Below are 26819 nucleotides of genomic sequence, written 5' to 3' on the forward strand. Positions count from 1 at the left end.
GGACGCAGAAGCGCTGCTGCACTTAACTGGCTGTTCCCACCAGAACCTCAATAATACAGTATGTTTGTTTATCCAGTTTTGATGGATTATTAATCTGACATAGGCTATTGCCAGAGTCGCTGTGCGCCACTCAAAGGAACAGAACAGAAACTATAGCTGCACATCTATAGCTGCACATGGGTTTAAGTTATATTGTGTTTACTCTTATTTACTTTACCAAAATAAGATAAAAATCAAATTAGATCTGCGGAACTACGCACCGGTACGAGGTGTGTGTGTGTGTGTGTGTGTGTGTGTGTGTGTGTGTGTGTGTGTGTGTGTGTGTGTGTGTGTGTGTGTGTGTGTGTGTGTGTGTGTGTGTGTGTGTGTGTGTGTGTGTGTGTGTGTGTGTGTGTGTGTGTGTGTGTGTGTGTGTGTGTGTGTGTGTGTGTGTGTGTGTGTGTGTGTGAGTGAGTGAGTGAGTGAGTGAGTGAGTGAGTGAGTGAGTGTGTGTGTGTGTGTGTGTGTGTGTGTGTGTGTGTGTATGTGAGTTGTGCAACATTTAAAAATATATATTTATTTACAGTATATTATATAACATTACATAGCCTACAAAGTCATGTTAAACAGGTCTTAAGCCAGGGTCAAACACAGTTAAATGTGGGCAGCACATTTAACTGGTTAAGCTAACAGGGCAAATAGTAACAGCAGAACAGCTTGGAAGAGTTTAAATTGACAATGGAATGTGGAATATCAGGCCTGCTAGAGGAATTCAGAGTGTTTTCTTTCTATTATTTTAATTGCCCCCATCTATCTCTAAAACACAGTTTTTAACAAGCATGCAAACTAGCTCACAACGCATCACAGATCTGCTGTTTTCTGACAGCAGCAGATCCATGACACGTTGGGAGCTTAGATTGGCTGTTTTCTGCCGCAACGCTAGCGTACAATTAAGTATAAATTGGGCTTCATGCCTTGTTTCCACTAAGCTCTGTGTGATGTCCAAAATTCAGTTTAGTCCATACAAGAGTATGTTTTTTTGCTAGAGATTTCGGAGAGCCTGTATGCCTCGTGTGCCATGAAACAGCAAAAAAGACGCTGTTTCATTCGATTCAGTTGCTTAATGTTTATGATCACTTTATTCTCCTCTTTTCTTTTCTCTTTTTACCCCTTTTTCTCCCCAATTTAGTCATTATGCCTCCCCACATACATTTGTGTGTTGTCACTGCTGTTGTATCCTACTGAGTATCCTACCAGTGTCTGAGGAGCCCCCACCAGGAGGACGAAGAGCCTTCATCCACTTTATACTTTGGCCATTCAAAAATAGCAGATGTACAAGCTTCGCACGTCTGCTATTTTTGAACATTTTTAGAAAATTCTTGAAAGTGCAATTTCTTTTTTTACACAAAACTTCTCTTCTGGCAAAAAAACATTTCCAGATGGGGGGGTCCATGGCTCCTCGTTGACGTGATAAAGTTTGAGAACCGCTGCAGCGCAAACTACTTACCGAGCACGATGAGGCTGACGGTGCTCCACTGGTACTTGCCGTCGTTCTTGACCTTGCAGTTGTACTCCCCTGAGTCGGCCAGTGACAGGTCACTGATGAGCAGAGAGGCGTCCCCCCTCAGGTACTCCCCGGCGAAAGCCACGCGGCTTTCCGCTTCGGTGGGGTTATAAACCCGCCCGGCGAAATATGTAATCACCTGAGGCAGGGAATGGGAGCGGAGGGGTGGGGTGGTGGGAGGTAAACGAGACATGTTTCAATTGAAGTTAATTAGCTAAATTGAATACGTTAATGAATTAATAATTGATCATTAATTAAAGTGTAACAATGTCAGTGAATGATTGAGATGCAAAAACAAGGTCATCGTCACCCTCTGGTTAACCTCGGGAACCCATTCATTTACCCTCTGATTGAAGTGAGATATCACTGCTCAAATATTGTATAGAAATGTATGAAATATTACATAGGATAAGGAGTAACTGTTTAGACTTTTGACCTGAATCCTATTTATCTATTATTGTAAGGAGGACATAAAAAAAACTCTGACATAATACTGTAGTTCTGTGTGCCAAGAGCTCACTCTCTAAGGTAATCTGTGCTAGCCTACATAAAATGACACATTTTTGTGTATTTTGAGAAGACAATTTGTGTTTCCAGCATTGTCACATGTCCTCCTCACAATTAATAAGAGTCAAGTTTAGATATTTGGTCATAATTTATAAATCCTGCCGCTCCAGTGACAAGGATGAATATACGGAAACTGCCAGGGTGTAAGTTAATGATATTCATGTTATGCATCTGCGTCAATGCCACCAAGACCGATTCTTGTATGATTACTGATCTTGGGTGAACACTGAACAGTGATAATAAAGTGAAACACCAACTGTAATGGTGGGGGGGGTAAACTATTACAAGTATGACCTCTGTGATTTAGAGAAGCAAGAAATGTTGCATTCTTACTGATTATTTCCAGTGGTGGAAAGTAACTAAGTACATTTACTTAAGTACTGTACTTAAGTACCATTTTTAGGTATTTGTACTTTACTTGAGTATTTCCAATTTCCAATACTTGTACTTCTACTCCACTACATCTCAGAGGAAAATATTGTACTTTTACTCCACTACAATTACTTGAAAATCTTAGTTACTAGTTACTTTTCAGATATAAATTATGATATTACGAAACATACCTTAACCACTTTAGCCCTATTTTATACATAGGCTATTTGAAAATAGCAGATCTACAAGCTCACAACACGTCGCTTTGCGACGCGTTGTGAGCTTGTAGATCGGCTATTTTCAAACATTTTTGTACTTTTAGTTTTGGTACTTTAAGTACATTTTGATGCCAATACTTCTGTACTTTTACTCAAGTAAATTTAGAATTCCGGACTTTTACTTGTAACAGAGTACTTCTACAGTGCAGTATTGTTACTTTTACTTAAATAAAAAATTTGAGTACTTTTTCCACCACTGATTATTTCTCTCCAGTAATAACCTTTAACTCTGGGTGGGCACTCACCACTTTCTTGAGCTTCAGCCATTCGATGTCCAGTGTAGTGGCGTCACCTGCCCAGTACTGATGGTGGCACGGCAGAGTGGCATTGTCTCCAACGACCCGTTTCATGTCCGTCTGGGCACATGTCGTTAGCACACCCAGGAGGACTGCAAATGGGAACAGAGAGAGAGAGAGAGCAGTTCACATCAGGTCCGCGAGGCATTCAGGGCACTTAGAAAAACTTGGGATTGATTGTCCGTGTTCTGGTCATTAGCGTCACACCTAGGATTTAGTCACAGGCAGGCGATTTGATGTGGTTTAATTGCCCTCTTCTCTTTGTTCTTCTCACAGATTACTGAAGATGACCCTCATTGTTCTAATGTTTTTATACAGCATTACCTCACATGCAAGGGCTAAAATGTAATTAAAATAGCATGTTATGTAGACAGATGCCAGGTCATTTGTAGACCTGGCATCCTATAATGTGTATATAGTTTCAATGTACAGATATGTTTTGATATTATACTGTTTAGACGAGGGGTCTTCAACCTTTTCAGGCCAAGGACCCCCTAACTGAGAGAGAGATAAAGCAGGGACCCCCTACTCTATATTGTATAAAATTGTGTTTCAGATGAGATACGTTTTTTTTTTTACTTAGTCTGCTCTTTTTTCCCTCTACACCTATAGCAGGGATGGCAAACTCATTTTAGCTCAGGGGCCACATGGAGAAGGGCCAGAGGGCCAGAGGGCCGGACCGGTACCGGACCGGTAAAATCATGGCATAATAACTAATAATAACAACAACTTCAGATAGTTTTCTTTGTTTACTTTACTTAGTCTTAGTTAGTACAAGCACATTCTGAAAATGTAAACTTCACAAATAGGGATGGCCAAATGGAGACATTTTATTAACCGTTTACCTACCGTTAGGCCATACCGATTAATTCATCGATAACCGTTAAGAAAAAAAGTGCCAAAATACATTTTATTTCAAAGGGCCAAGTCTACACAGTTTGTTTTGTGTCTCCAGCAGAGTTTCTAGTGTCTCTATCTCTCTCTGGAAGAGGTTACACATGAACTCTGCAGCCGCACTGAGGCGCTCCAACACAAACAATACCAATACAAAGACGAGGAAGAAGAAGAGGAAAGTGGAAGTTACGTGTGGTTGCAGGTGTAGACTTGGCCAAAAAACAATCAAAACATTTTTGGCACTAAAAAAAAAAAAAAAAGTTTTTTTTTTTTTTTTAACTTTTTTTTCAAAATCATCTCGCGGGCCGGATTAAACTAGTTAGCGGGCCTGATCCGGCCCGCGGGCCGTATGTTTGACATCCCTGACCTATAGCCTCTTTGCCAAAAATAGCCGATCTACAAGCTCTCAACGCCTCGCAGCGCGAGGCGTTGAGAGCTTGTAGTAGATCTGCTATTTTTGGCTAAAGTTCTCCTCAGAAAAGGGGATGCTAGGGTTCAAGTGGTTAAGGTAAAAAAATAATAATATCACGCAAAGATTTGGCGGACCCCCTGTAGTAGCTCTGAGGACCCCCTAGGGGTCCCGGACTCCCTGTTGAAGACCCCTGGTTTAGACTGATGATAAGTTCTTGGTTTACTGTACCTATGATCCTAGATTACTATCTCTATGCATTTGATGTATTACCTTGTGTTTTCCTTGCTTACTGTAAATCGCTCTGGATTAAGAGTGTCTGCTAAATGCCTATATTGTAGGCATTATTGTAATTAACCACTTAAACCCAATCGGCGCCGTCAGGCAGAAACCTCTTATCTCTATATTCAGTTTTTTCATAAATGAATAACGCCCTACTTGATCATACTACAGCGTCACACAAAAGCATCAAAAGACAAGCTGGAAACGCGGCGAAACGCGGAGCTTGGGGATCCAATCCTGAAAAGTAACAGCTTTGGACATATGAGGTTTCCACCCGACCAGAGACGATATACTTGTTGAGTCCCTCAGGGCTCTATAAGAGTACATTTTTGTTTTACCACCACTGCTGCTCTCCACCAAATAATTATGAATTATAGATTTGATCTGTGTATATCTTTTCCCTTCTCTCCTGAGATTGTCAAGCTATTACACCAAACAGCCACTAGAGGGAGATGTGCTCGCCACAGAGATGGGAGACCAATCAAAGTAATGGACGTTCTGTCAAGCAGGAAGGTAATTCCCAAGCCACTCATTGGTTATATTAGTTACTCCCAACGGCCAGAGTGTCATCATCCTTCTTACTGATTGGCCTCCCACTTCATTTACATACTTGAAGTACTCAGTCACAATGTAAATGTCACTTAGACAGTGCTTCTCAAACGTTTTCGTGTCAAGGACCCCCAGAATGATATGTATTTGGCCGCGGACCCCCATCCACGGTTAAACTGATTCTGATGCTGTGTAACGAATTTTGCTGTGGACCCCCTGGAACACCCACCGAAGGACCCCTGGGGGTCCCCTGACCCCACTTTGAGAACCACTTACTTAGCATGATAGATTCTGATATACAGTACATGGCCATAAATTGAAGACCTGGACAGATCCAAATGGATTGTTGTTGTGATGTTAGACCTTTGAGTGTAAACTGTGTGAACATAAGCCATTTCACATGAACTGAAGCACTTTTTTAAAAATGTTAAAAACCCACAACCCATGCCAGAAGAAGTCTTGGTGTAGTCATGGACTTACATCTCAATTTCAACAGCCGCATTAAGACAATTACAAAGTCAGCCTACTATCACCTTCAGAATATATCAAGGCTTTATAGGACTTATGTCTCTCAGGCAGGATTTGGAAATAAACTTGTCCATGCATGCATTCATCTTCAGTAGACTCGACTACTAGACGATGTCTTCACAGTTCTCCCTGGGGAACGAAATCGATCAGACAACTGCAATCGATTCAGAACACTGATGCTTGAATCCTTGCTAATACCAAGAAAGTGGATAATATCACTCCAGTTCTCAGATCTTCACACCCAGCGCCCTGTCTGTCAAAGAATTTATCTCAGGGCCAGTATACATTTCTGATCTTGTGCAACCTTCACAGTACATCATCAAACACCCATACCTCTCACATCATGTGGGACAGGTCTGCTTTATGAACCCAGCACTAAAACAGTTCAGTGTTTTATGCACCACGTATCTGGAACAAACTTGCAGAAAACTGCATGTTCGGCCACAACTCTCAGACCGTTTAAATCAAAGCTAAAGAGCTTTCTGATGGCCACTGCCTTTTACTAAGGTTTTCTAATCATTTCTTCTGCACTGCAAGGTTAAACTTGAATTCGTTTTTTTTTTTTTTACATATTCGTATTTAATAGTATTCAAATGTCCTTTTACTGTCCTAACCACTTAAACTAAACCCGATATACTTTGCTGTACATCAAATAGCAAAAATAGCAGTTATTTAAAAAATCAATCATTTGTGTTCCAGCTTGAATCAATGGAACTAACGTAGTAGGCCTACACTTTAAGTTGCTATTCATCTTATCACAATGAAAACACGTTTTTCAAGGTTTTAAAAGGGTACCATGTCATTCTTTTAACATCATGTTTTTATATTATCATTTGGGAAGCACTGCGCTATGCAAATAAATTTGACTTGGCCTCCATTGATAAATCATAAATATTACACACAGTAATATTTAATATTTAGTAGTTATTTGTAAGCAGGTGAAAAAGTTTCATTTCTTTTCATGCAGTTCATACCAATAAGCCTGTACAGATGTTATGATGGGCAGAATCCAAAGGGGATATTAGCTTACACAGTAAAAATCCTCAGTAATAAATGCATCCATTCATAACTCTGTGAATGTACAGAATGGAACCAAATGGACCCGTCAGGGTCCATTTGGTTCCATTCTGTACATTCTCAGAGTCACATTATCACCGAGGATTCCACAGGGTACCAACCACACAGCAGGGCTGACAGTGATACTGGCACAGCTGACCAGAACGACCAAGAGTCTTGGGAATGGAGGATAAAACACTAAAGCGTGCGATTGTTCCTCCCTTTATGTATTCATCCTCCTTTTGGACAGTGATCAAATGCATGAGCTGGGGCCGGTGTGGCTGCATGCACGCATTTGTCACCAGTTTTGGATGACCAAGACAAAAATAGAATGCGGAACTATAGTGTGTGTGTGTGTGTGTGTGTGTGTGCGCGTGTGTGCGTGTGTGTGTGCGTGCGTGTGTGCGTGTATGCGTGTGTGTGTGTGTGTGTGTGTGTGTGTGTGTGTGTGTGTGTGACTACAAGCGCTCATGTGTGTAAGTTTGTGTACTTTAAGCTCGCACCCGCGCACACGCACGCACGCACGCACGCACGCACGCACGCACGCACGCACGCACGCACACACACACACACACACACACACACACACACACACACACACACACACACACACACACACACACACACACACACACACACACACACACACACACACACACACACACACACACACACACACACACACACAGGGGCCCATGTGTGATTATCAGCAGAAAAAAGGCCTGAGCTGTTTGGTTGGGAGGAGAGGGAGAAGGAGGGGAGGCTCGTTGAGAGCTCAAAGGAGAGGCTGCATGGTAGCTTTGTTCCTCCTCTGTGAAGATGCCCTGCCTGGGGGGAGACGTGCTTCACTACCTTCTCCCCCTCCTCCTCCTCCTCCTCCTCCTCCTCCTCCTCCCTCACGGACCCCCAGCTGGACCAATTACAGTGGCACCGGCCCACCACCCGGTATACCCTTCAAAAGTGCCCAAAGTCACATCATCACGCCCGCGTTGCTCGCTCTCACATGGCCGAGTCAGCACGTCACCTCATGACTCCTAGAGAGAGAGAAGTGGTTCTCAACCTCCTTTTCCCCCATTTCAAGGACCCCCCCAGTTTGATTATCGTTGTTGTCGGGCAGAAACCTCTCATCTCCATATTCAAACTTTTTTTTTTTTTTTTGTAAATTAGTGCTCTACTTGATCATACTACAGCGTCAGACAAAAGCATAACAACTAGCAGATCTACAAGCTCGAAACGCAAGCTTATTGATCTGCTACTTTTGTGGTTTTTGAATTTGAATCCTGAAAAGTAACTGTTTTGGACGTGTGATGTTTCCACCCGACAGAGACATTAGGCCACAGACCCCCCAATTTGATACAAAATACATGTATCTCTGGGACCCCCCAATCTGCACTGCAATTAACACCCCTCAGTGTTAATTGCAGTCATTTACCTCTGAGTTAGCTGTACAATTACAGTGGCACCCTGTACTGTACCCTTCCAAACTGGCCAAAGTCACATCATCACGCCCTGCGCTGCTCGCTCTCACATGGCCGAGTCAGCACGCCGCCCATGACTCCAAGGCTCCTACAGAGAAGTGGTTCTCAACCTTTTTTTTCATTTCAAGGACCCCCATTTGGTTCCATTTGTACATTATCAGAGTTACAAATGGATAAATGTATTACAGAGGATGTTCACTGTGTAATCTAATATCCCCTTTGGATTCTGCCCATCATAAAATCTGTACAGGCTTATTGGTATGAACTGCATGAAAACAATTAAACCTTCTCACCTGCTTACAATAATGACTGATTGTAAATGGTGCATTTATATAGCGCTTTTATCCAAAGCGCTTTACATTGATTGTGCCATTCACCCATTCATACACACATTCATACACCGATGGCGGAGGAAACCATGCAAGGCACCAACCTGCTCATCGAGAGGAATTAGGGGTTCAGCGTCTTGCTCAAGGACACTTCGACACTAACTCCGGGGGAGCGCCCCAGCCCGGGGATCGAACTGATCCGGCCATTCTACCCCTGAGCCACTGCCGCCCGCGATTGATTGATGCATTGCATTGTGAGCTTGTAGATTTGCTATTTTCAAAAGATTTTTATACATTTGAAAACTTGTGAAATGGGACATTCTGCATAATGAATACTTTCTACTTTTGGTACTTTAAGTACATTTTGATACCATTACTTTTGTACTTTCACTCAAATACATTTTGAATTCCAGACTTTTACTTGTAACAGAGTATTTCTACATAGCAGTATTGATACTTTTACTTTTACTTAAGTAAAACATGTGAGTACCTTTTCCACCACTGGCTTTAAGTGGTTTAATTGCTGTACAATTACAGTGGCACCCTGTACCCTTCAAACTGTCCAAGGTCACATGGCCTGCATTGCTCGCTCACATGGCCGAGTCAGCACATCACCCATGACTCTAATACACTCCTATAATAGAGAAGAACAGTTTCCCAAGCATTGGCTCGGGACTCATGTTCGTGTTCACAGACCAATTTTTTGGGGTCCAGTCCAGAGTAAATTTCCTTTTTTTCCCCCTTACGTTTCCTACAAAATAATTGTTTGTTATTATAAAAAGAAAGGGCAAAGATACCGTTAAAAAAATAACGAAAAAGTGAATATAGCAGATTTACACACTCACAACAATTGCAATGCATTGCGAGCTAATAGATCAGCTATTTTAACTGTTTTTGAAATGGGGCTTAAATCTTCTCTGTCGGGTGGAAACCTTAGATCTCCAAAACTGTTACTTTACAGGATTCAAATTCAAAAACAGCAAAAGAAGCAGATCTACAAGCTAGAAAGATGCCTTTGTTTGACGCTGTAGTATGATCAAGTAGGGCATTAATTTACGAAAAAACTCAAAGTTAAAATATGGAGATAAGAGGTTTCTGCCCTGACAGCAAAGTTTGGGTCCTGGGGAGACATTAGTTTTATCTTTTGGGCCTTGAGCTGAAAAGTTTGGGAACCACTGCTAGAGAAAGCTCTGGTCTAAGGGGAAAAAAAGAAAAAAACATCAAACTTATGCCTGTGAGCTCAGTTGTCCATATAGTCTTCTAATTGCTTTCCCCTTCACGATCGTGTAGGAAATTAGATTTTTTATTTTTGTCATCAAATAGACGTGAACTAAGCATGACTCCTCCCTGGGAGGCTCGTGAGCTGCATGCAGCAGAGCTATAATGTTTGGCCTTTTAATTCCACTGTGGTCTGTTGAACATTATTGGTGTTAGATTTAAATGTAACTCATGATAGTCACGTTTGGAAAAGTCTTAATCACATTGTTCACAGACTGGCCGTCGTACCGGTGCGATAGAAAGTGTCATTAAACTCATTAACACATTGACTGCCTGAATTATTTTCACTGCCTATTGTTATTCATGGCAGAGATTTTTCAATGAAAAAAAAAAAAGTACTCAGGAGCCGAGATACACATTTTTAAAGTTTTAAGTTAACAAGGAAGTGGATGAGAGTAAAGATCTTCGATTTTTTTTTTTTTTTTTTTTTTTTTTTAATTATTTTTTTGCTAAAATCGAAAAAACTCGATCTTGGCAGGCAAGTGATGAAAAGCTAATATCGAGTTAACTCGATCTAGGCAGTCAATGTGTTAAAGGTAGGAACATTTTACAACTTCAGATATTTACATATTGGTTCATATCTAGACAAAAACATCAGTTACTTTTAAAAAACGAATTTACAAAAAAAACGGACTTACAATGAGAAACGCACTTGCACTGCAGGCAGTCGCTAGTCTTACATATACTGTAGTGTATTGAACATACTTGGTGTAAAATTGGCCAATAAACTTACATTATAATTGCCTCACATTCAAAACCAGCTCTACTTGCAGTGCTCTGGAGGCCTCTCCGCTGTTAACACAAAAACATTTACTAGATATTTCCTGAATGTTGGGAAGGGATGATTTAGGTGTTCAATCAATCATTTCAAAATATGTATTGTCTATGAGAATGCAATATTATAACATTTGTACCTTTTTCCCACATTATTTGAATTTGCAGCATGTCTTTAAACATGTTGGCGTGTCGTTAATTTACAGAATCAGAAAAACTTTCAAAACAGCATAATTTATTTGTACGTTCATCAAATACTCCGGACAAAAAGGCTACGGAAATGTGAGTCCATTCATTATCTTCCCTCAATGAGAATGAGAATCAATGATACTTTTTTAAATATCATTTCAGCCCCTAAGGCATGAGCCTAATGAGAAATGTGTGTCCATTTTCTGAACAAATTACTGTCTGGGAGGAGCACGGTGATACAGTCTGCTATGCTGTATTAATGTCCACATTTACAGCCAGGTTGGCTCAGGGGAAAACAGTCACACACATGCTCAGCCAGCCAAGCGCAACACAAAATCCTGAGTGCAAAAGTCCATCAAAAAGGCTATGGCTAGGGCTCATCAGCTTGTCGGCTTGCGATGGACATTTTAGCCAGAATCACACACACACGCACGCACGCACACGCACGCACGCACGCACGCACGCAAACTGGATCCATAGTACACCAAGAATGTCAATGAGAGCATGGAGAGAAAAATAACCCTGTTGGTGCCATATCGCCACTAACAGGCATCACCAGAAGGAATGTGTTCCTGTGATGTGATTCACATGGGGATTGAGAGCTACATTACATACAGTAAATTGTCCCTCAAGTTAGCCCATGAGCTTAGATTGGGCCATGAAGCTGTGATCAAGTCAAATAAAAAACATGCTGTCGTCAGCAGCACAGATAATGCTGCACTACATTTCATATCTCGTCTTAGTTCGGGTGGAAAGCTCGAATGTCCAAAACTGTTACTTTTCCCCGCCAAAAATAACAAAAATAGCCGATCTACAAGCTCACAATCGTGACGCCTTGTGAGCTTGTAGATCGGCTATTTTTGCTACTTTTGTGTGTCACGGTAGTGTGATGAAGAAGGGCGTTCATTTACAAAAAATAAACATTTGAAACATGTCTGTTTTGCTGACCAAACATTTTCGTCTAGCTCAGATCTGCTACTTTTGCTGCTTTTGAATTTGAATCATGAAAACTAACAGTTTTTGGATATATGAGGTTTCCACCCGACAGAGACAATGTGGTCGAGGGTCAGTCCTCCTTGGTATGTTAGCACGCTAATGATGTTTGGTCTCTTTCAACATGTTCACACAGCTCTGTCCACAAAACCACCAAACCACTAGCAGAATATTCTCAAACCTTTTCATGGACCCCCAAATTGATATGCATTTGCCCGCGGACCCCCCATCTGAAAAATGTTTTGTGCCAGGGACACCCAGAAGAGAAGATTTTGAGAAAAAAAATATTAAAACATAGCAGTAGATCTGCAATTTTTTAATAGCCAATGTATAAATGGATAAAGTGGTTACAATGATTGTGATGCTATATTAGCTACTTTTGCAGGGGACCCCCCGGAACCATTATCTTTTTATTATGAGTATTAGTGAGGACCAATTATATGAAGATAGGTTGAAAAAGTGTCCTTTAATGTATGTTTTAGGTACCGTAGTAAGTATCTACATTACATTATTTGCCTCTAAGACTACTTTACACCACTGACACGTTATTAAGAGTGTAAAGACTGCTAAGGTTTTACTGTAGGTGAACCTATCAGTAGTCTGTAGACTGCCTGCCAGCACCACTTGTTCCAAAACACCGACCTTCACAGATCAATAGGAAATATACTTTTTGAACTGCTAAGTGCTTTTTTGCTGCAATTGGCAACTTTTGTTCCCATTAAGTGGAACATAGCGCTGACTGTGCATGTGTACGCGCGCGTGCGTGCGTGTGTGTGTGTGTGTGTGTGTGTGTGTGTGTGTGTGTGTGTGTGTGTGTGTGTGTGTGTGTGTGTGTGTGTGTGTGTGTGTGTGTGTGTGTGTGTGTTTGTTTGTGTGTAATAGGATGAAAGAAGTGGTCCTTCAGACAGCATTGCAGGGCTTCTTACTATCCAGTATACCAGTAATACTATGTAAGCTGTCTTGATATCGCTGTTGTCGGGCAGAAACCGCTTATCTCCATATTCTAACTTTTTGTATTTTTTTGTAAATTAACGCCCGCTGCTTGATCATACTTCAGCGTCACACAAAAGCATCTAAAGTAGCAGATCCTCAAGCTCGAAACGCGTCGCGAACGAGCTTGAGGATTTGCTACTTTAGATGCTTTTGAATTTGAATCCTGAAAGGTTTTTGGACATATGAGGTTTCCACCCGACAGAGACGATGTGGTCGAGGGTCAGACCTCCTTGGTATGTTAGCACGCTAATGATGTTTGGTCGCTTTCAACATGTTCACACAGCTCTGTCCAAAAAAAAAAGAAGCACCGAACCACAAACGAGCAGAATATTGTCTCCTTTAGTCTCTAATTAATGGCCAGCTGCGCCACATGTGGTCGAAAGAATGCTTTTTCATATCCTAAAAGACGTCCTTAAGCTATTGCACAGCACAACCTCAGTATGATCGAAATTCTAACTAATTATAATTTAATTGCGTGGACTCAAATGTATCGTTTAATGTGCGTTGTGTTGTGTGTGCGTGCAACGCGAATGCGCGAGATGAACATTTTTCCCGTCTCCCCACAAATGAACCCTCTTTTCAATTGGCTTCCTTTTGGCTGATGTGGAACTTTGCCTATTATCATAAGCCACAGCATAGTTTTGGTTTTCATTAAGTCTAATGCAATAGCCCCCGGGGCAGCTTGACGGAGTACTGCAGACATTCTTTTCGTCGCTCTGGGGAAAGAAACCTCTTATCTACATATACTAACTTTTTTGTGTCTTTTCGTAAATGAACGCCCTACTTGATCACACTACAGCGTCACAAAAAAACATCAAAAGTAGCAGATCCGCAAGCTCGAAACGCGGCGCGAAGCGACGCGTTTCGAGCTTGCAGATCTGCTGCTTTTGCTACTTTTGAATTTGAATCCTGAAAAAGTAACGTTTTTTGGACATGTGAGGTTTCCACCGCGACAGAGACGGTTTTTACAACTTTCAAGGAGGCTGTAAAAGCAGGGCCTAAACACTGCAGACACTGTGGTGTAAAAACATGACTAATTGGGGTGGTGTAGTTAGCTGGACGGCACTCACACCAAACCATGAACTAGAACCCCTTTCATGGCTGCAAAAACGGGGCTGAGGTCTGAGGCTTAATTAGAACCGTATGGAGCTGCACTGGAGCAGAACGTTGATTAGTCATTTGTTGTCTAAAGCTCTTTTAAATAAACCAGAGTGATTCGCGCTTGTTAAAGATATCGTCGCTGTCGGGTGGAGACCTTGTATGTCCCCCAAAAAAAGTACATTTTTTAAATTATTATTATTTTTTAAAACATTTTAAAGTAGTGAAAATAGCCCATGTACAAGCTCTTGTAGATTGGTTATTTTCACTACTTTTGTGCGACACTCTTGTATGATGAAGTAGGGGCATTAATGTACAGAAAAACACAGAAATGTTTGAAACGCGGAGATATGAGGTTTCTGCCCGACAGCGACGATATATAGACTAGAGGCTTGCATCCGTCCTCATCCAGTCGCACACGTGGAGCCGTTTAAGTCTAACCGACCCATGTTTTCTGCTTCCCTCGTTTGTTTTACATTCTGCAATGTAACATAAGAACCGAGACGGGAAGATCGTATGTGGCAGCTCGAGCTTTTGACAGAAAGAGATAATAATGGGTGCGTTTGTTGTTGGGAGTCTGGTTGTTGGGTTTGCTTTCATTTAAGTGCAGAAACTGAACTAGGAGGATTTTTACGTGCGTCACAATTGAGTTGGTTAGACAACAAAAAGAGATGTATACGATATATTGTCTCTTGTAGGGCTTGGCAATAGGAAAGTATATTGCAGCAAATATGCCCTGGCAAATTGGAAACATACAGCATTATAGTCAATGCTTCATTTCCTGGAGGCCCTGCGTCAGAGCTAATAACTGTCTCTGGGACGTGTGGTGTATGCATGGCTCTCTGGCACGCGGCGTTGTCTATTATATTGGTTCTGTATGCTAAGAAGAAGCAAAGCCTGATTTATACTTAGTTGAGCCGCCGGTGCCGTCTCGTCCCGGAAATAGCAGATCTGCAAGCTCACAGCGCATTGCAGCTGCAACGCGTTGTGAGCTTGTAGACCTGCTATTTTCGGCGCAAGACATTCGGCGACCGAGCATAAATCTGGCATAAAAGGAGGTTATGAGGTTTGGAATAGGGAGTGACATGTTCCAACTACACCCTTCTCCTCCAGGGATTGGGATGATGCAGAATGTCGAAGAAATATCACCTTTGTTGACTGTGTTAGTGAAAATATGCTTAAACATCAACACTGTTTTGAATAGCAGGAAATATTAGACGACAGAATTGGGGGAATGTTTTGAAGAACTATAGTCTAGACAGCCATCGGGAGTGGAAGCTGGCAGCCACGTCTCTCTGCAAGTGCTCCCGGAAAATAATGGCTATACCAAAGCCTGTTCTTGACACATCATACACGGGCAACTGGCAGACCCGAAGACACATGCGGCCCCCACCTGCACTTAATATCAGAATAACGATATACTGTTGTGTTCAACTGTTCCAGTTCCAAACATAAAAGTTTACATGGCCCGTTTTAATTACTAAAGTCCATTGTATTAAATTGTAGTGTATCTTTTTATGTCCATTGTGTTTGTACTTAAGTTCATAAAATGTATAAGCATTAATAAATGCATTTGAAAAGTAATGAAACATGTACACTGAATAATAATAATAATAATAATAATGCATCCAATTTATATAGCGCTTTTCTTGTTACTCAAAGTTGCTCTACAAGACAGAACAAACAAAAAAACAACTTTATTAAGAGAACAACTTAAAAGGCTAAGAACTAAGCAAAGAATGGCTATACTATTTTCACTCCTTACACAATGGACATAAAAAGATACACTACAATTTAATACAATGGACTTTAGTAATTCAAACGGGCCATGTAAACTTTAATGTTTGGAACTGGAACAGTTGAACACAATAGCATATCGTTATTCTGATATTAAGTGCAGGTGGGGGCCGCATGTGTCTTCGGGTCTGCCAGTTGCCCGTGTATGATGTGTCAAGAACAGGCTTTGGTATAGCCATTATTTTCCGGGAGCACTTGCAGAGAGACGTGGCTGCCAGCCTCCATATAGCCCTCTCCATCATCAAAGTTGCCCACCCCTGGTCTACATTGACTAGGAAAGCGTATTTAGGAAATATGATAAAAAAAAAAAAGAAAGACTTGTAGAAGCGTTGCATTTTAAATAGGATCCCACTAAAGCGCATAATAATGATAATGACCCACTACATTAAGAGCCATCTGCTTGTTTTATTTCTGTAATCACACTTGCAACTACAGCCGTTAAAGCCATGCATTCTGCTGATTAACAAGAAAACACTCAATCGATGTGTATGTAGAAATGCGTCAGACTCATTCCCAGGTACAGTATGATGCAATAAGCTCTATATCGTCTCTGTCCGGCGCTCGAGCTTGTAGATCTGCTACTTTTGATGCTTTTGTGTAGTAGGATCAAGTAGGGCGTTAATTTACAAAGAAACATACAGTTAGAATATGGAGATGAGAGGTTTCTGCCCGACAGCATGTATTATGATAAAAGTCAGAGTTGCCAAAAGTAACAAATAAAGAAGAGGCATTTAAAAAGAAAAGAAAAAAAGAAAGTATTTCATTTTCTAAAAGGTAACATTGCACACTCTCAGAGTTACAGTACATTGACAGTGTACAGCCCCTCAATTCAAACACACACACACACACACACACACACACACACACACACACACACACACACACACACACACACACACACACACACACACACACACACACACACACACACACACAGCAGATGGATGACAGAGAGGCAGGAAGTGGTCTCAGCAGGTGGGGTAAAGGTCTACACCAGATGGATGTAGAGGCATGGTGGTGGACCCTGACATGGACACTGGACCTGCTGCATGCTTGCACACCAAAATATAATGCTGGCACGTGCGCACGCATACGCACACGCACACACACACACACACACACACACACACACACACACACACACACACACACACACACACACACACACACACACACACACACACACACACGCTCCTCCAAAATACAAGCAGTTAATTGGCACATACAGTTTAGAGTCCATAACCTGCCCAACCTGCCCAGATACACACGAACGAACGTGCGAGCGCGCACGAACACACACATGCACGTACGCACACACACACACACACACACACACACACACACACACACACACACACACACACACACACACACACACACACACACACACACACACACACACACACACACACACACACACACACACACACACACACACACACACACACACACACACACACAGGTTCCTCTCCTACGTTGATGCAGGTCTGTAGGCAGGAAGCAGAGGAGGTGAACTGATTGTAACCAGATGAATGGTCAGGATGCTTACTAACCCCCTCTCCTCTCCTCTCCCCTCCTCCCCTCCCCTCCCCTCCCCTCCCCTCCTCTCCTCTCCTCTCCTCCCCTCCCCTCTCATGGCTCCCCTTTTCTTCTACCTCCCAAAGACCTAAATTAAAACAATGTGGGCGATCTGGTGCCAAAACATCACGTCTAATGGAGAGTGCCACAGTAGAACAAGAGAGAGAGAGAGAGAGAGAGAGAGAGAGAGAGAGAGAGAGAGAGAGAGAGAGAGAGATGGTTGTGGGAGGAGAAGTGGGGTTTAGATATCGTCTCTCTCGGGCAGAAACCTCTTATCTCCATATTTTAACTATTTGTGTTTTTTTGTAAATGAATAACGCCCTACTTGATCATACTACAGCACAGCATCACACGAAAGCATCAAAAGTAGCAGATCTTCAAGTTCGAAACGCGGCGCAAAGCACGCGTTTCAAGCTCGATCTTCTACTTTTGCTGTTTGTTTTATTTTAATCCTGAATAGTAACAATCTTTGACATATGAGGTTCCCATCTGACCGAGACGATATGCAGATGATCCAGGGATTATACATACATCACCATCGATTTACCAGTCAATACACTATAGAAATGCACCATTTATCATTTAATACACCTATAAGCTCAAAGTTTAGCTCAAAGGAAGGCATGTATTCTGTCAGTGGGGTGAGCAGTGACGTCAAATCACAGAAAACTAAAGGCCAAACTGTACTGTAGGTGTAAGGCGAAAAAAAAAAAGAACTAATCCTCGGGTGAACAGCTCTTCTCTTCGTGGCAGCCGAGGTTCCACAATAACTGTCTTTCCCCCACACTCATTGCCTCCCTCCCATACTGCGCTGATTAAAATGCATACCTTATCTACTTTATATTTATACATTTTGGCAACACGGGGGGGTTTCCATACCGCTGGAGCACTCAGGACATTATAGCACTTGGAATGTAATCAATGCGTCAGCCCTTTTAGCTGGGGACAACACTCACGGTCCAAAATAAATGGATTTTCTTTCAGCACCAGGAAGTAAAAATCTCATCTCTTGACTAAGTGGCTGCTATCTGTCAGTAGCACTTAAGGGAAGAGAATTGTGTACTGTGCCAAAAAAGATGGACAGAAAAATAAAGAATAAAATAAACAGGGCCTTTAGTATGACATGATGAGGTTAAGCTAACATAATGTAAATGTTAGCGATGTAGCATACAACTTAATTCAACATTTCGACATATAGATAGTCCGTTAAGTACTGTGGGTGAATCAAATGATTATGGCTTTCAGTTGCAACAGTAGGGAGAAATAGTGAGAAGGGAAGAGGCAGCTATCAAGAAAGAAGGTGAAAACAAAATGTTAAGCCTGTTTCATAATGTGTTGTGTGCCGTTGTCGCTCGGCGATAATTGCCAATTTACAAGCTCACAACGCATCGCAGAGTAACACTTTGTGAGCTTGTAGATCGGCTGTTTTCAGCACCATGGGAAATTAAATATGAATCCAGCGTTAGGCACTATAACTACATTGATAACTATAACTATATCTATCATTCACCACGGCCTTTATTTAAGTTGTGGTGTGGACTCATCCACTTGAGTCCACCACACTCAAGTGGACTCAAGTGGAGTTATACTTACAGTTACAGTTATAGCTATAGTGCTTGGTGTAAAAGGCATTTAAGCCCTACTTGCGTCAGAACTCTTAAAGCCCCCTGCATACTCCATTTTAATCCATCTGACGTCAGAACTTATCATTCATCCACCAAAAGTCCCTTAGGCAGCTACATACTCCAAATGAATCCACCCACCCACCAAAACTGGGTGGGTGGATTGCTGCAAAATGACGTCACTGAGCAGCGGTGATAAACGGTGAGGTGGTCACCTCAGCACACACTCTCCAGCCACCCACCCCTCCAATGGCGCGTTCGGAACCAGAGGGAGGTATGATGGTGTCTGTCTCATCAATAAGGAACTTTAGACAGTGGATGTTAAGGGAGTTAGGTGGGTGGATGGATTCATTTGGAGCATGTTGCTGCATTGCCTTCATCAGTGGTTCCCAAACTGGGGGTCGGGACCCCCAGTTTGGGAATTGCGTCCCCAAAAGATTTTTTGGGGGTCCCCAGATGACTAACTTGATGTGCAACATTGTTTTCTCACTCAACAGTAAACAAACCAACATACAGTATAAATGTATACAGGGTATCTGCAGATTTCTAAAGTGACAGTTTAAGGACTTTTAAGTCCTTTTTAATACCAAATTGGCCAAATTGTCAAATGTTACGCGAGAAAGAGGCAAACCTTGTGAAAATAGCCGATCTACAAGCTCACAACGTCTCGAAGTGCGATGCGTTGGCGAGCTTGTAGTTCGGCTATTTTCACAATATCTATCTGTGGAAGCGAGTCAAACTGAATGTAATGCCTACTATTCCAAGTGCTTGTCAGTTCAAATATGATTATTTTGGGGGGGTCGCGGCCTGAATTGTTTAGGAACACTTGGCCTATACAGTACATGCTCCGAATGCTGACCGGTGGATGGGTTGGTCCACTTTGGTCCAAGAAGAGGAGAGGAGACCTCTGGCTGGATTGTCATAGGACTTACTGCAGCACATTCATGTTCCCTGAAGGATGCACACTAACCATTAGTGAACTTTAGCACCACCCTCGGGTGAAAATGTCAACTTTGCACACAGTATGTATCATAATCTAATATGGCAGGTTGCATGGTGGCGGTGAACCCCTGCTGGTTTTAGTGACCCCCGTGGCCTGTCCTCTAGCACCACCCTTCAGCCCATTTCCACTTGGGTGTAAAGAGCCTCTGAGAGCTCTAGGGAGCATAGTTACTGTATGTGTTGAGTGACTAGCATGCTAGTGGATATAGGAACTGTTCATGTTCTGCCTTTTGAATGATGTGGGTTGACTGACTAGTTGATGTCATTTAACTTGGTGGTTCTCAAACTTTTTCAAGTCAAGGACCCCCAAACTAATATGTATTTGGTCGCGGACCCCCATCTGAAAATATGTTGTGACCCCCAGAATAGAAGATTATGTTCCAAACATTTTGGAGATTTTTCAAAGAAATTCTAAAATAACTACTTTTGAATAGCCAACATATAAATGGATAAAGTGTTTAAAAAGATCGTGAAAGTGTTTAAAATGATTTGCTGAGGACCCGCTGGAACCCCCCCAAGGACCCATGGGGGTCCCCGGAACCACTGATTTAACTATATAGTCATTTAGTTGCGATGATGTGGGTTAACTAACTAGTTGTGTAGAGAGGTGTGTTGTTGTTGTTTTTATATAGCTCCTTTCATCCAAAGTGCATTACATTCACCCATTCGAATAAATATTTACACATATTGGAGGAGGAAAGAAACCAATGCAAGGCCTGCTCATTTGAAGCAGTTGGGGGTTCAACGTCTTGCGCAAGGACACTTGTGTCAGGGAGAGCCTGGGATGGAACTAGTAGGAAACTGTAGGAAGTGTGACACGTTTTCAGCTTGTCGATCTGCTACTTTTGATGTTTTTTTAATTTGAATCCTGAAAAGTAACAGTTTTGGACATGTGAGGTTTCCACCCAGCAGAGAGACAATTTACAATTTACGGATTTAGCAGACGCTCTTCAGAGCGACTTACAATACTGTCTTTGCTTCTGGCGGTCCCTGGAACAAAATATGTTGAGATGGGGGTTGGCGGCCAAATACATATAATTTTGGGGGTCCATGACATGAAAAAGTATGAGAACCACTGTTTTTTTTTTACACAATGTAATAGCATACGCGGTGTCAGCCAACGTGAGCCATGACGTCACACGCTTTGCGGTTTTCCCCTGTATTGCCTGTTTACATGGAGACGCGAGGCGTTTTCAAAGATTTCCACTCTGGAAGGGGGTTTCACTTTTTTGCGTTGTCAACCCCGAAAAATGCTGTTGCCGTCTAAACGGAAGGCACATCTGACATTTTATTTTGCCGTTTCCTCCAGAGACCGTTGTCGTCTAAACGGGGCCAGTGCTTATACATTTAAAGCTTACGATCTTAGACGTGAGTGTCTCTAGCAAGTCCCTGGAGCATGTCAGTCTGAATAAGTACCAATGAATCCCGGAGCGGGGGAAATAAATGACGGAGGTCGGCCGAGGGTACGCCATTTGTCAGCCTGATAAGGTGGGCTTTGACGGGTGTACGCAGGCAACAGGTTCAAAGGTCATCTGCTGTCACAGCATGCCACGCAGCCATGCAGTATACGAAGGGGAGGGAGGGGCTGTGCGCCGAGTTCTCTGAGATTGTGGTGGTACAGCAACATTTTCATGCCAAGGACCCACAAAGTAATATGTATTTGGCCACGGACCCCCATCTGAAAAGATTTTGTGCCAGGGACAACTATGAATAAATTATAAATTATACAGATTTTTTCCAAAATATTCATAAAATAGCAGATCTACAAGATCACAAGGCGTCGCACCAAGACGCATTGTGAGCTTGTAGATCTGCTATTGTAAATCTGTTTTTTTTTGTTGTAGATCTGCTCTTGTAGAACCGCTATTGTAGATTGGCTATTTTTGACTATAGCCAAAGTATAACATAGGGTTAAAGTGGTTCAACTGATTAAGTGATTGTGTGATGCTATGTTAATTGTGCAGGGGACCCCTTCAAGGACGCCTGGGGGTCCCCAGACCCCACCCCAGAACCACTGTCTGACTTAGAGGAGAGTGTGTCAGGCAGGGGACCGCTCAGAAACATACAGTACGTACATGCACAGGAAACCTGTGCTTAATTAATTAAAAAAGAATCCCCATTTCCAGCATGTTGTGTGAACTCCCAGTCCCAAACCATTGGGTCCCACTCCCGGCTAACGTACACAGATGAGCACTGGTCACTGATGTGTGTCCAACGTGCTGCGAGGTCACACCAGGGGCCAAACACAATAGCCTGGGACGGGTCAGATGGCCACCAGAGATGGTTAATGAGCTGACATGAGCGCTCAGTCCTCTCCATACCCCCCCCCCGGTCACACAGAGTATAGTGAGTATCTCCACGATGGTTAATAACCCAATGTGAATGTAGGAATACGTTGCTGTCGGGGCAGAAACCTCTTATCTCCATATTCTAACTGTGTGTGTATTTTTTTTCGTGAAATGAACGCCCTAGCATCAAAAGTAGCAGACCTGGGAGCTTGAAACGCGGTGCGTTTTGAGTTGGAGATCTGCTACTTTTGCTATTTTTTAATTTGAAGTAACAGTTCTGGACATATGAGGTTCCACCCGACAGAGACGAATAGTGAGCCTGGGCTAATATAGCCCATAGGGAATAACCCCCCCCCCCCCCCCCTGTACTGTACCTGATGGCAGCTAATTGTCACATATACTGTCAAACCACAAGAATAGCTACTGAACAGTGTAGTATTGGTTTATTTAACTGAATATATTCTGGGCAGGCTGTGATATGGAGTTATTAATGTAATCTCTCTATCTATCTATCTCTCTATCTATCTATCTCTCTATCTCTCTATCTCTCTATGCATATATCCTTTTGCAGTGCGCTCGATTTACGATAAATTGTTACATGCCTACTGTCTGTCTGTCTGTCTGTCTGTCTGTCTGTCTGTCTGTCTGTCTGTCTGTCTGTCTATTGGTAGTAGTAGTAGCAGTAAAGTACCTATACTGTAGTATAAGGTGTTTTTTCTGTGTCTGCAATATAACTATGAAATAGTGAAACAGAAAATGACAGAAAAATGACAGAAAATTCAGTGAGCTCAAAATGAGTAAAGTCACAACAACCTTCATTTTTATGCTGCACTTTAAAAGGGAGATTTATTAACAAACATGCCCATGGCAGATGTCCCCTACTGGGCATAGTTCTCTCTCTCTGTGTGTGTGTGTGTGTGTGTGTGTGTGTGTGTGTGTGTGTGTGTGTGTGTGTGTGTGTGTGTGTGTGTGTGTGTGTGTGTGTGTGTGTGAGAGAGAGAGAGAGAGAGAGAGAGAGAGAGAGAGAGAGAGAGAGAGAGAGAGAGAGAGAGAGAGAGAGAGAGAGAGAGAGAGAGAGAGAGAGAGAGAGAGAGAGAGAGAGAGAGAGAGAGAGAGAGAGAGAGAGAGAGAGAGAGAGAGAGAGAGAGAGAGAGAGAGAGAGAGAGAGAGAGAGTGTGCGTGCGTGCGTGTGCGTGTCTGTGGGCGTGCGTGCCCGTGTGCGTATAATGGAATGAGTGCGTGGCAGAGAGTGCTGATGATCAAATGAACGGCACTATTAGTATGCCAGTGCGTGTGTGTGATTAAACACGCACACACACTTCTCATAAGTGATGTCATATTATGACATAATTTATGACTTGTTTCACACATGAGCTCTGGAGTTTCTAAACCTGAGCTTCACAGACGTTTAGAATGGCAGTGGTTCTCAAATGTTTGAATTCCAACGACCCTCCTCAGGGTGATACGCCTTAGGGCAGTGGTTCTCAAACTTTTTCATGTCAAGGACCCCCAAAATGATATGTATTTGGCTGCGGACCCCCATCTAAAAATATTTTGTTCCAGGGACCCCCAGAAGCAAAGATTTGAGTTACAAATGTTCGCTTTAAAAATGTATATATTCAAAGATCTGCACAAATGTTTTTTTCAAAAATAGCAGATCTACAAGCTCATAGCGCGGCACTCGGTGCCGCGCTATGAGCTTGTATATCTGCTATTTTTGAAAAGCCAAAGTATAAAAGGTCATAATTATTCTGATGCTATATTTACATATTTTGCTGGGTACCCCCTGGAACCCCCTCAAGTACCCCTGGGGGTCCCCGGACCCCACTTTGAGAACCAATGCCTTAGGGCCAGTAGTTCTCAAAGCCTTTCACGCCATGGACCCCCAAATTGATATGTATTTGGCCACGGACCCCCCATCTGAAAAGGTTTTGCCAGGGGCCCCCAGAGGAGAAGATTTATGTACAAATTATTCAACATTTCAACGCGCTGTGAGCTTGTAGATCGGCTATTTTTGAATAGCCAAAATAAATGGTTAAAGTGGTTGTGATGCTAACTTAACTACTACTAACTTTACAGAGGACCCCTTGGAACTCAAGTTTACAAATGGAACCCGAATCTGTAAGGTTCCATTTGGTTTCTAACCATCTATCATTTTGCTGGGGATCGCCTTGAACTCCCATCAGGGACTACTAGATGTCCCCGGACCCCACTTTGAGAACCACTGTATTAACGGAACACGTTGTATCCAATTCCATCCTTGATAAAGGACGTGGGATATATTGTATATCAGCCTCAAGGTAGTGAGTGATCGATCTCTAAAAGTCTCGGATCCATATTGAATGGAAGTCTGAACAAATCTGTATCTTAAGTTTTATACAAGAGTGAGTATCCATTGCAGTTGAATACAAGCGGGTCCATTTTTTCCACTGAGGATGTGACTGTGTACAGCCGGTTACTGAGGTTTTGTGTTACAATGTCTGTTTGGTTGTATTGCATGACATTTGAGAAAGACACTCGTTCACACTGGACACTGCGGTCACAGCGCGGGGCACGGAGGCATAATGGTGATGCCTTCTCCAGCTACTGCTATATTTGTGCATAACACAGTGTATTGGTGGGGCTACAGGTAATCAAACAATAGTCTTTCATTTATAATAACAAATATATATAATTGGTTTAAAAATAAATCCATTTTAGGGGGAAACAATTTGAATGTTCTTTTTTTGGTCAAAATAATATTTAAAAAATGTTCAAAAATAATTTATAGATAACCTATTTTAGCCACTCTAAAAAGTACTCAATAGAATAATTGCTAGGGAAATAATCGATAGTTGCAATCCTACAGCAGATGTAATTTCAGTATAAGGTTCTGTGATTTGTACGTTTGCATTGCATGCGCATGAGTGGGTGCGTGCGTATGTGCATGTGTGTGTGCGTGCGTGCGTGTGTTTGCGGTGTTTGGGGCAGAGTGTGGTGAGAATGCAGAGGAAGAAGGCCAGAGACTGAGCGGAGACGTCTCCGAGTGGCACCATGTTGCCGTGACCCCTGCTCATGACCTACATATCCACCTAATGCTGCTCTTATCTCCTGCTGCTCTGCCTCCTCCCTTTAGCCCTTATTCCCCTGCTCCCTGCTCCACTTCTCAACTCTCTTCTTTCTTCTTCCTTCCTTCCTTCCCTCCTTCCTTCCTTCCTGGCCTCCTCACATTTCTTCAGTAATAACAAACCCCCCCCCCCCCCCCACCATTACCTTGGCCTTCATCTCCATTCATTTAGGCCAGTGATGCTCAACCTTCTGAATTTCAAGGACCCTCAGTTTGATATGCATTAGACTACCGTTTCCCAAACAGTGGGTCGGGACCCCAAGCATCTTTGGGTTTTATGGGTCTCGAGTAAATATCTCCTCATTTCTGTTTCCTACATTTAAAAATATAGATATATATATTATTTCAATGGATTTAAAAAAGTTTAAACCAAAAACATCACAAAGTTTCATCAATTACAAACAATTCCACCATTTCTCAAAGTATTTAATGAATAAAAAGATTTTTTTTTCCTAATTTCCATAAATAAATAAAAAGATGCAGTGAAAATAGCAGATCTACAAGCTCACAACATGCCGTGAAGCGACGTGTTGTGTGCTAGGGGACCACGGACCCCCTCTGGATACCATGTTTTACCTCTGGGACCCACATGTACGCTGTAAAAAAATCTCTCAGTGTTTATTTAACTCTGACAGTGTACAGACTCTCAGAGTAACAGAACCATAAGGGTTCATTTTGAGACCCCTGCATTAGAGTGCTATAGGGCAAGCCAGGAGCAATGCCCCAGGAACAGTGGCTTGCCCCAAGACACTTTGACAGGGATTTTAGAAGGGTGAAAGGGCGTCATCGACACCAAGAATGAGAACTATTAACCCATTAAGACCTGAAGCCGATTCTACATGTCTCCTAAATCTCAACAGTATTCTGAAAAACGTGTGTTTCTATATCAGTGGTGCTCAATCTTTTTCATGTCAAGGACCCCCAACATTATATGTATTTGGCCGCGGACCCCTATCAAAATATTTTGTTCCAGGGACCCCCAGAAGCAAAATTTTTAGTTAAAAATGTTTGCTTTAAGAATATATATATTCAAAGATTTGCACACATTTTTACGATTTTTCAAAAATAGCAGATCTACAAGCTCGTAGCGCGGCACTCGGTGCCGCGCTAAGAGCTTGTATATCTGCTATTTTTGAATAGCCAAAAGGGTAAAATAATGCTTTTTAGCTCAAAATGACACAGTTCCAGGTCTTAATGGGTTGAAGATGTTGGGTTGAAGATGTTGAAGAACTTGTTCTGTAAACATGTTGAACGTGACGCCCCATGAATTGGGATGGATTTTGATTGGCCGGGCAGTGTTACTGTCGTTCATCGAATTGCTCTGATCCAAACGTTCTTCACTGTCGTTTGTCGGTGTGGACTCCTCCGCCATCCACTTCATCTAGTCACATTAATCAAATTTATTATGCAGATTGGTCATATATTATGCACTTTATGCCTCTCCTCTCTCTTTTATGTTATGACTCTCTATCTATCTTTTAACTGCAATGATGAGCCTGCACAACTTTCTCCCACCTTAC

General features: G+C 42.3%; 1 protein-coding gene across 1 annotated transcript in view; it reads right to left on the reverse strand.

The window, feature by feature from the left end:
* Nucleotides 1-26819, reverse strand: part of clmpa (CXADR like membrane protein a) — a 107219-nt gene that overhangs the window by 20162 nt on the left and 60238 nt on the right. Inside the window, exons 2-3 of the mRNA XM_084074719.1 lie at nt 3006-3148; nt 1487-1682 (exon numbers count right to left, since the gene is read on the reverse strand). Coding sequence (XP_083930845.1) covers nt 1487-1682; nt 3006-3148 — 339 coding nt within the window. The remainder of the gene's footprint in view (nt 1-1486; nt 1683-3005; nt 3149-26819) is intronic.

Source organism: Gymnoscopelus microlampas (assembly GCF_963454915.1).
Source record: "Gymnoscopelus microlampas genome assembly, chromosome: 12".
Classification (NCBI taxonomy): domain Eukaryota; kingdom Metazoa; phylum Chordata; class Actinopteri; order Myctophiformes; family Myctophidae; genus Gymnoscopelus; species Gymnoscopelus microlampas.